This window comes from Lycium barbarum, chromosome 5 (genome assembly GCF_019175385.1).
Source record: "Lycium barbarum isolate Lr01 chromosome 5, ASM1917538v2, whole genome shotgun sequence".
In the NCBI taxonomy this organism is placed as follows: Eukaryota; Viridiplantae; Streptophyta; class Magnoliopsida; order Solanales; family Solanaceae; genus Lycium; species Lycium barbarum.
In genome coordinates, this window is record NC_083341.1 from 17,931,678 (window position 1) to 17,942,911 (window position 11,234).

The following is an 11,234-nucleotide window of genomic DNA, read 5'->3' on the forward strand; positions in this document are numbered from 1 at the left end:
CACACTTGTAATTATACTGTAATTACGTTATGATAAACAAATAGGTCGTGTAATTACTACCCTAATAATTACACCAATTCCAATTACCACGTGGCTTTCCAAACAGGCCCTTACTCAACACATCATCATAAATTGTACTGACTTTTAATTGTGGCTATATCTTAAATAGAAACTTCATTACTGGCTGTTTATGCAAATGACCCCCAAAACCCCAAAACAAAATTGAGACATTTTCAAAATAGGCTCAGAAAACAGGTCCCATTTGTGACACTGGACATTAAATTATTCAGTGATATGACACATTCTAGCAATTTCAGAACATTGTATTTGTAAGTTTCCTTTAACACTTAGCCCCGTTTTGAATACAACTTGAAGTTATATTCCGGAATATCAAAAACTTAAAAAATTTATTTTTCAAAATTTTTATTTTTTTACAATTACATTTCACCAAAAACTACAATTTTAAAAACTATGGTCAAACACAACTCCAACTTCAAAATTCCCAAAAAAGTAAATTTTTTTGGTATCTATGGACAAACGAGCCTTAATCTTTGCTTTACTGAAATTTGTTTTTTGAGTTTGGAGAAATAGTGAATCTCTTTATAAAAAATGAAAATGTTTAATTCCTTTCTCGTCAGCATATAGATATCATCATGAGGATTTCTTTAATAAGTTAATTATCGGATTGTGTCTATCTCAAATCTTTACCAATTACCCCAAGGGTTGTATAGATTGCTTATGCAGTTCTTCTTAGTGGCAAAAGCCAAGAATTATACAAATGTGACTGCGTGTCTAGGTGTACATTCTTTGTATGCCCATATTATATGCTTGATAAAATGCCAATAAGAATATCAGAAGCGGATTCAGGATTTGAGATTTATGGTTCCAACAATAACGTCAAGAATAATAGCTGGTACACAGTTAAATAAATCCACAGAGTAAGTAGTATAACTGTATAACAGCTGCTGGATTCACATGAATCCGTATTAGTGTTTCTAGATCTGCCCCTAATTTAGAGCATAATCCATAGGACGCGAGTCTTTATTGTGTTGTGCATGATATGAGTACAAATTGGAGTTTAGTTTGGTGACACTTAAGCTAAATGATGATTAACTTGCAATGTTTGCGCTATGTGTCACGTATATCTACTTTATTAAAATTTTCCGTGTTAAATTTTGTAGGCGGAGGAAACTTTGTTTTCCAGCAGAAGCTTTGTACCAAAGATAGAAAATTTGGAACTTGGGCAGCTTGGTTTTAGTTGAAGTCTAGCTTGGATTTGAAGTTACCTTTTAAGCCTTTTGGGACTAATTCATATGGAGAACAAAGAGAGCATCAGTTCCAGAGGTGCCTTAATTGTTTTAGAAGGGCTGGACCGCTGTGGGAAGACATTGCAATCAGGCAGACTGTACAAGTATTTGGATGATCAAGGGCATTCAGTTGAGTCATGGAGATTTCCTGACAGAAATACGGGTGTTGGGCAAATGATTTCTTCTTATCTATCTAAAGAATCACAGTTGGACGACCGTGCAATACATCTTCTCTTCAGTGCAAATCGTTGGGAGAAGAGGTTTGTCTATTCTCATAGCCTGACTTGTATTGCTTATGTGTAATGTATAAATTATGATGCTTAATGTGTCTGATACACAAACATAAGCTGTCGTGTCAGAATTCAATATTTGGTCATGTTCCCTGTCAAAAATATGACATTGGTTAGCTTATTAATTAGATCAATCAAATGGCTAGCCAGCAGGCATATATCCTCCAAAATTTATATGCTGGCTAGCGCTGAACTGATTGTTTGAATGCTGGGACTTTTTTATTTTTATTTTTTGACAATTGAGAAATCCCCAAGGGTCAGTAGCGCACCGTTCCAAAAACAGTGGATAATGGGCCTGCCCCTCTACTTTTCTGCACTTAAATACTAGACTTTTGTTTGTGGAAGGGCTCAAACCCATTACATGCGTGCCTAACCCACACATCACACGTTGTGCTTTTTCCACTAAACCAAATCCCTGGAGGCATGCTCAGATCCTGAGACTTCTTTTATGCTACTGGAAGTACATGTGTCACTTAATCTGGTTGTATATTAGTTGGTTTCTTTATCTAAATAACAGAAAGCACGAAAAGCATTTTGTGATCTTCTATTAATAATAGTGTTTTAGGAAATATAAAAAAGAAGAATTAGTTAGGTTGTGGCGTTGTGCAAATATTTGGAGATGTTTTTTTTCCCTCAGTTAATTCAACATTTGTACTTCAGGTAACATGGTTGGAAGTTCTAATCAAAATGGATAAGCAAATGATATATGCCTTCTTTTCTAATCTTCTATTCCCTTTGTAGTTTGTTTGCAAGCAAAGGCGTTTATGAAAATAGACAAGTATATGGCAATATTTGAAACTCGCTTTTGAATCCTTAAATACCATTGTCATTTGACTGAAAATTATTTATTTCTGTCGAGAAACTGCAGATCATTAATGGAGGAAAAGCTGAAGAGTGGAACTACTCTCATTGTTGACCGCTATTCTTATTCTGGGGTGGCATTTTCATCTGCTAAGGGACTTGATATTGGATGGTGTAAGGTAAAATCATGTCTTCATCGATGTTGCAATTTCAAAATCTCTTAGCAAGTTTAACACAGATCTTTTATTGTAGGCTCCAGAAATAGGGTTGTTAGCTCCAGATCTGGTTGTATACCTTGACATATCACCTGAGGTAGTTTTGATTTATTTTATTCTTTTTCACCTGACTAAAGTTAAGAGAGATACCGCCAATGCAATTTTCTCATTTAAAGTTTATCTTTGGGATAGATGTGCATCTCTTGAGCAATCTCTACTCAGTTATTTAGGTTAGCTGTACTATTTCACTTAATCGTTCTATATTTTGCAGGTTTCTTATCGCTTGACATGTTAACTGTTCTTTTCCAGCAATATGTTTGAAATGAAAGATAGGCTCTCCATTGTTGTTAATATGACTGTATATTGATGATTTGATTTTATAATAACTAGAAAGCTGCTGAAAGAGGAGGTTATGGAGATGAAAGATATGAGCAGCTTGAGTTTCAGAAAAAGGTGGCTGGATCTTATTTGGCTCTTCATGATTCCTTGTGGAAGGTGACTTGTTTTCCATTTGTCTACGGAAATAGAAATGGTTGTTTAAGAAAATACAGCAAGTAGTCCGTAACCTAAAAGGTTGTAGAATACCATCATATGGTTTTTGACTTGGCAGTACATTTATGAGTCAGTTTGGATGTTTTCTGATAATCAATATAGCATGTCTATAGTAACTAAGCAGAAACATAATCTGACGATGACTAAACCCACTGATCAGATAAATCAGATTCCGATTTAACCTTCTTTAAACACATGAATTCACTTGTTTTCATGAACCAAATACAACAGTTTGATCAGATTGTGAGCCCAAGCCTTAGTGATAGCTTTGCTCTGTTGATGTAATTTCTCTGATTTATTGCAGGTTATTGATGCAACCCTTTCTATTGAAGATATAGATAAAAAGCTCAGAGAAGTTGTTCTTGACTGTATGATGACATGCCACAAAGGGAAACCATTATCTCAGTTATGGCCATCTTCGGTCTAGTGTGCAGAATATCTGCATGAATGATATCTGTAACATCTTTGTTACTTTGTATTATTGAGTTACATTCTGTTGTATATTTTATCTTCTACAAGAATTCCTTGGAAAGTGCTTCATATTTATTGAAAAAGAAGCTTAATTTTCTTTTCTCTTCCATTTGCTCCATTGCTTTTCCTCAGTTTTCTCTTCTATTTGCTCTGTTGCTTTCCCTCGGTTCTTTCTTCCATTTAGGATGATCTGATATATGAAGCAGATTCTTGGTCATCATCAATTTGAGTGTGTAAGTAATTTCACAGCTGTCTTTTGGTTCAAAGTTTACTTGTATTTTTGCACGGTGTAAGTAGAACGTGGTGATGATCAAGTTAAATGAAGATACAAGATATGCCGTAGATACAGAGGTGATTTTGTTAGAGAGGGGTGTGCTTGGATGGCAAAAAATGGATGATAATGATGAAACACTCCATCTATTTTATGCTCCAGTATGTACATATAGGACGTCGCTTGCGCTTTAGGACTTTTATACCTTCTATGACTTAGCTTATGCTATTTTGAACCAATCAATTAATCAAACAAAAAACATACTCGAGTCTTAAATTTGCTTCACTTTTCTGATTGATATGTAAAATAATAGACTTAAATAATTTTATAGACGCTTTCCTTTTTTAATAAAAGACCTTATTAGGCTCCTCAGAGTATCTAAACGTTTTTTTCTTTTTAAATGAAAAACACTTATTCATAGCAAAAGCCTCACAAAATTTCTGGACTTCCAGTATTATCGACGAGTATTTCTGATGCTTCGCGTTCTTGATCAATGAGGTGATTGAATTGCTGATTCCAATTGGGTTCTGAAGCATTTTGAGGGTCAAGACCATTCTTTTTATTGGTTAGTTGATTTTTTTGCTTGAATGTTATTAAGGCCAAAGTCAGCCACTGGTCCCTGAGATGTGAGTCCAATACAGAATTGAACAAGAGGTTCCTTTTATGAAACAAAATATGCAATGCTGTGGTATATCTAAGCAAATGCAGGGCATTTTGGAAAAACAGTTTGGCTATTGCATAAGTTTAACAAAGGAAACAGCCAATTACAACTGCTTATGATTCATTATAATAATATCAACTCCACAGACATGTTCTTTTTTGATTCCCTTGCTATTTACATGAACTTTAATACATCAAAATTTGGTAAATAATATACTGTCTCATATTTTGCAGTCCATCAATAATGCAATTACATGAGTAGTTTAAAAATTCAATGTCTTTGGCCTGAGACCATTTCCACCTTGCTTTTTTCTTGATTTTCCTCTGCCAAACAAAGTTATCCTCCGAAAGACCTTCAGCAACCTAGTAGCATATCGTCGTTGGGAAGAAAGATTCACAGAACCAATGCAGCTTGTTACTTGTCCAATGGTGTTCCTCTTCTTGCTTGGTGTTCTTCCCTCTAGACCATATGGTTTCAAGCTGTGAAAATTTTCAGAAACTGGTTCAACTTTCTTGGAGATGTTTTCTGTTTTTTTAGAAGTGTGCTGCAGTTGAAGCGATTTTTTCAAGGACATCAATTCTCCTTCAAGGTTTTGGATTCTGAAGCTTGTGGATTCATATTCCTTCCTTGAGAATTCGGACCTTTGCACTGCTGAATCTTTTAACCAGAAGCTTAGCGGTTTGCTGCACCCTTCGCTTCCCTCCATATATGGACTCTCAACCAAATTCTGGCTTTTGGAGTTTGGATATGTTGTACTTGAGAGGCTTCCAGAGTACTCTCCACAATGAGCATACCGGAAGGAGTCTGAACATTCTTTAAAAGCTTGCTGTGTGTTTAGTTGCTGAACAAACAGCGCCTGGACAATAAGTCTCAATGGCATCAATTCATTTTGAACTGCATCAATGCACACTTCTTGCGAAAGTTTCTGACAATTGAGGTATTTGCACAACATTCCTTTCTCTTCTTGTGACATATCTGGATGTGCCTGGATCGATAAAGCAGATTTTTTTCTTTATTTGAGGATAAAAATTCGAACAGTAAATTGACAGCCCTTGGTTTTTCTACCTAGAGGTGTGATTTGAGTTTAAAATTGAAAATTGAACATGACTATCCGGTCAGACAATTAACCTTAGCTAGAGCTGATCTATGGACATGTAATGTAGTAAATTCTAAAAATGCATTTAGCACATACACTAATATATTTGGCAATCTGGTTGGCTTTCATTGAAATATAAAGAAATGCGCCTTTCAATTTAAATTCTGTCGAAGTTCTACTTTAGAGCTAGAGATGTAGAAAACTTACCATGAGAAAAGTGCTTAAAGCTCTATAGAGATGATCGTGAGTTTGCCTACTGGACAATGGAACAGTTTCAATGAGCTCCAGGAATCTTTTAGAACTCCATTGTGGATCAGTAGCTATCTTGGTTAGATAGACATCCCAAAGTTCAGCAACAATGTAATTTCTCGGTGAAGGTGTATGAGTTAACTCCATACTGAAGGATACATATTTTGAAAATATGCTCTTCATTATTGATAGCTCAATACATGAAGAAACAGAGTCGTTGCTGCTTTTCGGGAGGAGAAAATCTTCCACTCGAGCCAAGTATAGTAGGGATGCAATCTGATCTTGCAGCTTTCCCCTACTTTCACTTCTTAAACCAAGTTGAAGTGATCTTGAAAGCAAAGAGAAGTAAAACCCAACTGGGATTACTTTACTAGCTTTCTCTCCCATAGGCAGCAAGTCAAGAATTCCTTGAAGAATCTTGGAAACCTTTTCATTAGTATCATCATCATCACCAACAGCAGCATCAGCATCATTGTCTGCATTCTGCCAATACTGGTGTGTTTTTCTAGAAAGCACCCATTTGTTTGCATAGAAAAGCACTATGGGGCTGACATATTTTTCTTTCATCCCTTGTCTTCTCAGAGAGGATATTATCCTCTTGAAGAACGGAAATGGCAGAGCAATAAGATCTTTAATCCACAAATCTTGGTTGAGAATTTCCTTCACTGTCTCATTGCTCCAAGGCTGACTAGCTAAGGCCTCCAATGTAACAACTGGATGGTCCCTTCGCCTTTCGGGGTCGAGAATTTCCATGCAGGCCATGAAGGCAAGTGACTCGATGCAACGGCTAACAATCAGCAGCTCCTCGGCCAAAGGAAGCAACATTTGGCACTTTTGGAGGACTATCAGAGTATCATCCCAGCTTTGGAGCACTACCTGGTTCAAGTAAATGTCGAAACGCTCACAAAGATTGCCACAGCAGTACTCTTCCGTCATTTCGAGGAACTCTGCTGCACATCTTAGTGCTGCGACATTGAAAGGGTCAACCAACGTGGAGGATCCGTAAATGAAAAGTGCCATCATTTCAAAAGTCTCTGCTCCTCCAGGGAAATTTCCTGGTAATTCAACCTCATTTGATTCATTCAGTTCTCTTCTGAAGTATCCACTCTTCGAGAACAACGGGTGCTACAACATTAAAAAAAAAAAAACAAGAAAGTGAGCTAATTTATATTATCATGTATTGAAAAGTTGTGCTTAGTTGATCTCACCTTATGCAAGTTAAAGGTTCTATCAGCTATCCGAACTCGAACGATGACAGGCAAGCCAGTTTCATGAGTCCTGAAAGAACATTTCTTGATAAGTTAAAACATAATGAAAAAATAGAAAGGGAATGTGGAAACTATTAAGTTACCATGAAATGATCTTGATCTTAAGCAGGGCACCAACATTAGGAGATGAAAGTGGACTAGAAAGAACAGAAAAGTCTTTTGGACTTGAAGAAGTACCCATTCAGTTATGAGCAGCACAGCAGCCGATAATAAGACTTGGGGGTGGAAGTGAGTGAGAGTTTTAATGGCAGATGGATCAGTTAATGCATGATATCTAGTCAAAGAAGAAACATTTGTTTCTGAATAAAAGCATAAATGTTGGAAAATCCAGCTCAAAGATCGAAGAAATAGTACCAGTAGAAGGGTAGAGTGCATCTAAAATCCAGAAATCCTGTGAAGTAAGAAACCAGTATGGAAATACATAAAAAAAAGTCAGCACCCAAGGATGCGGCGTTTTGATCAATGAAGTGGGTAGAGAACCATAAGATCTAAAGTCCAAATCCCAGCCGAGGCAACAAATACCACTCCCTCTATCCCGTTCAAGAGAAAAAGAAAGACTTTTGAAATTTATAGTCTCAAACGAGCTTTAGAAATTTCAGTTGTTATAAATCATTTCATTAAGAGTGAAATGTGAAGTTTAAAATCAAATTGATACAAAATATAGTCATTCTTTTTAAGACTAACTAAAAAGGAAATAGTGTCACATTAATTGGAATCGATGGAGTAGAGCTTCAACCCAAATTTTGGTGGACAAAGTTACTCCGTAGTTATGCTGGTGCGAGATAGCATGTATACAGTGGAATAGTCGAGACGCGCATAAACTGACTCGAACACTATCCTCATTAAAAAAACAAAAAAGGGTACATAAAAAGGTGCATACAAGTTATGGATTGATCACTAATACTTGTGCACAAGTATGATCAGTATAGTAGTTTTTATTTTTAGTCAAAGTCAAAAGTGGGACTCAAGAAACTCCTAATTTTAAGGCTTCAAAGACGTTCGAGGTTGAAGTTTGAATATATGGCCATTTTCTTGGCTTTTGGACTGTATACACACGTGCACTAGAAGACTTCCTCATTGGAAGTATTGAAGGATGCTGCATTCTCCCATACCTGAAAATCGAGTTTGTGAAACATTCAAGAATTTTATACGTAGAAAAATGATACTATATGATAATCAACATTCCCAATGAACTTTCTAAATACTAATATTAGCTTTTGAAACTCAATGCATGTATACGTGCACCTCTCATAGAGGTATTTTTATAGTAGTATTTTGTTTTGTAGGGATATATTGACTTTTGTTTTTCCCGGAATTCACTCATACGGTTATAAACGAGAACTGAATTGTATTTTGAATATCACTATACAATTTTTTCTTGTTGAGCAAAAGTTTATTTCCAACTTTTTTCTTCTAAACATTACTATTACTCCCTCCGTTCACTTTTACTTTTCCACTTTAGCATATCAAAAAAAGACAAAACTTTTTTTTCTTGTTTTACCCTTAACATTAATTACTCATTTTCAAATCATTCTCCAAGTTCAATGAGACTATACACCAATTAATATAGATATTATAGTAAAATACATACTTCATTTATTAATTCTGGGCATGCAAAGTAAACGGCTGGAGTACTAATAAAAAGGTTCAGTAACGCTTCGTACCTGTTTCTGTTGCTATCCGTTCCTATGAAATTATATATTTAAGCAGCTTAAGATGTTAATTTAGAAAGATTGTCAATTGGTTGAGAGTTTTGGTGTTACTATGCATCCGGTCCTAAATATTAGTTGTTTCGACAAATTGATTTTCATTCGAAATAGTCATTTATGAGTACTTATTTTGCATATATCTATTCTCACTGTTTCAGTTAATAAAGTATTAATTATCCATCAGTGGTACTGCAAGTAAAATTCTTTCTCACTCAATATGTACTTTTTTTTAACTTCTTAGCTTGCATATTTTTTTTACTTTTTCGGGAGTCTGGGGCAAATGATACCCTCTGCTTCTTCTTCTAACTAAATGCGAACAACCGGCATGACAAGCAAATGAAAGCCCCTCCACTTGAGTCGGAAAGCATATATTTAAGGTCATTAAGTATCTCGTTAAGTAGTGTGCAAAAAATTAAAAAAGACAAATAATATAGACCGGAAAAATTAGTAATCTTACTACTGCTATCCTAGATATGCACCAATTCCTTTTCAGCAGGGAGCGTTTTTTGTTTTAATAAGCCTTACGCAACGCGAATTCAAATTATAAATCGATATTCCAAAGCAAATAGCAAGCATCGAGTGAGAAGCTTTCAAAAAATCATGCACGAAGAACTCATTGAGGAAATTCGAGTGTATTGGGAAAGACAAAATGTGGAAAATTGAAGCCAAACCACAAATTAAGATAAGCAAACTATGGAAGAAAAGGTAATTAGCTGAAGTAGAGAAGAAGTTTAGAGGGTGCTTTTTGTAACATACGATGAGCCAACAACAACCAAGACGGCACGGTTTGTCAAATATAATAAGTGGAGGGTTGCTTTTGTTTGAAGTATTTGCTTTGCTTACTACCAACACCTCTTAATCCCAATAACAATTTTATCCCTTTTTCTTCTTGTTTCCCTAAAAATCTCTTATAGGGATGTATATGTATATTTATAAATACACAAAGTTTGTCTTGACTTGCAATATTTTTTTCCTTTTATTTTTTCTGATCAGATAGGTCATGACACATCTTCAACTTATTGAGTACATGATCCTAGATAGGATGATTTGGAGGTCAAAAAGTAGGGTAGAAAGATAGTAGGTAGCCGTATATTGTAGTACTTTTATGAGGGAGAGGCAGGAGCTAGTCTCCTCGTCTCCTTATTTAGTAGTCTTACCAAGTATTCACATTGCATCTTATTCTTCAATTCTACTACTACCTGTTACTTCGATTGCTTTGTTTATTTTACTGTTGTCGTTTCCCTTTCTATCCTGCTTTGGTTACACTTCTTTTGAGCAGAGGGTCTATCGAAAACATCCTCTATATCCCACAAAGATAGGACTAAGGTTTGCGTATATTTTATCCTCCCCAAACCACACTTGTGGAATTATACTGATTATATTGTTGTATTTGTCTCGATCAATATATGTTGTTGGTAATAAAACCTCATATATAAGTGTATAACTTACATTATAAACAGGCAAACATAAGATATGGACTTAAGAATTTAATTAATTTAGTGAATATAGATTATCGATCAGCACACTAATTACTTTTATTATACAACAACTCAACAATAAGCATATTCAAATTTTAAACTTACTAGAAAAAAACGGATTGATTTCTCAGATGGTCACTCAACTAACTATACTTTACTATCTCAGAAAGTCTCATTTCTTTTTAATTCCAATTTCTTTCAATAAAGAAAGTGACTTTATGAGATAATGATTAATAATTGAGTGACCATATGAGAAATCACCATCCTTTTCTAGATTAAAATATAGAGTTTTTCTGTTATTTGGTCCATGAGTATTAATCTCAATTTAGTTGTTTAAATATCCCGCACTATGTCTATACTATACCGAGAGTCACGAGCAGGAAAAATTATATAGCTCTATTAGTGGAGTTCAATATTTTTTTTATTTTTTTTATTTTTTAGTGGAGTTCAATATGCATGTGCCTTTTACACCCAGATAATCAATGTGCAACGAATTAATCTGGTTATTATTTAATTATTTATTTAAAAATTCTTGGAGCACTTGTGAGATTTCAGTTAGCATAGACACTTGGATGTTTTATTTAAAAATTATGAATTCCGCGATATTTTTACTTTGTATGTCGCACTTGTAGGATTTCTTCTCCCATAACCAATACAACTGTTATTTTATAAAAAGAGGAAAAACAAAATAACCTTAGAATGAAGCTAGGGAACAAATTGTCATTAACTGCCTAACCTCACACTAAAATATAGCTCAAAGGAAAAATTTGTCACGACCTAACTTCACCCCAAAATGTATCTCAATTTTTTTTGAAGCCGTTCATAATTAAAAACTGAGGATGCTTAGATGGATATTGTTATTTAAA

At 35.0% G+C, this 11,234-nt stretch overlaps 2 protein-coding genes across 3 annotated transcripts; one reads left to right on the forward strand and one right to left on the reverse strand.

Annotated features, from left to right (window-relative positions):
• The first annotated feature begins 229 nt into the window (after positions 1 to 229).
• On the forward strand, positions 230 to 3,743 carry LOC132640608 (thymidylate kinase-like). 2 transcript variants are annotated; one of them, XM_060357272.1, is made up of 6 exons: positions 230 to 329; positions 1,182 to 1,567; positions 2,466 to 2,577; positions 2,651 to 2,710; positions 3,004 to 3,108; positions 3,470 to 3,743. In XM_060357272.1, exons 2-6 carry the CDS (start codon positions 1,314 to 1,316, stop codon positions 3,590 to 3,592), a joined length of 654 nt encoding a protein of 217 aa, XP_060213255.1. In that variant the 5' UTR covers positions 230 to 329; positions 1,182 to 1,313; the 3' UTR covers positions 3,593 to 3,743. The 2 variants fall into 2 exon arrangements, with proteins under 2 accessions (XP_060213255.1, XP_060213254.1); XM_060357271.1 differs by lacking the exon at positions 230 to 329 and adding an exon at positions 523 to 938.
• Positions 3,744 to 4,666: 923 nt separating this feature from the next.
• LOC132642346 (BTB/POZ domain-containing protein At5g48130-like) lies at positions 4,667 to 7,899 on the reverse strand. The gene is made up of 4 exons (XM_060359580.1): positions 7,265 to 7,899; positions 7,122 to 7,191; positions 5,872 to 7,038; positions 4,667 to 5,553 (listed from the first exon to the last, which is right to left on the reverse strand). Exons 1-4 carry the CDS (start codon positions 7,360 to 7,362, stop codon positions 4,831 to 4,833), a joined length of 2,058 nt encoding a protein of 685 aa, XP_060215563.1. The 5' UTR covers positions 7,363 to 7,899; the 3' UTR covers positions 4,667 to 4,830.
• Between the last annotated feature and the right edge of the window lie 3,335 nt (positions 7,900 to 11,234).

Bases quoted from the DNA above. Each gene is read 5' to 3' on its own strand.
- LOC132640608 (XM_060357272.1), top strand. From the start codon at position 1,314: ATGGAGAACAAAGAGAGCATCAGTTCCAGAGGTGCCTTAATTGTTTTA. The intron at 2,578-2,650 runs GTAAAATCATGT...CTTTTATTGTAG, and splicing joins TTGATATTGGATGGTGTAAG to GCTCCAGAAATAGGGTTGTT. The intron at 3,109-3,469 runs GTGACTTGTTTT...GATTTATTGCAG, and splicing joins TTCATGATTCCTTGTGGAAG to GTTATTGATGCAACCCTTTC.
- LOC132642346 (XM_060359580.1), bottom strand. From the start codon at position 7,362: ATGGGTACTTCTTCAAGTCCAAAAGACTTTTCTGTTCTTTCTAGTCCA. The intron at 7,192-7,264 runs GTAACTTAATAG...ATGTTCTTTCAG, and splicing joins AAGATCAAGATCATTTCATG to GACTCATGAAACTGGCTTGC. The intron at 5,554-5,871 runs GTAAGTTTTCTA...TTATCGATCCAG, and splicing joins CTTTAAGCACTTTTCTCATG to GCACATCCAGATATGTCACA.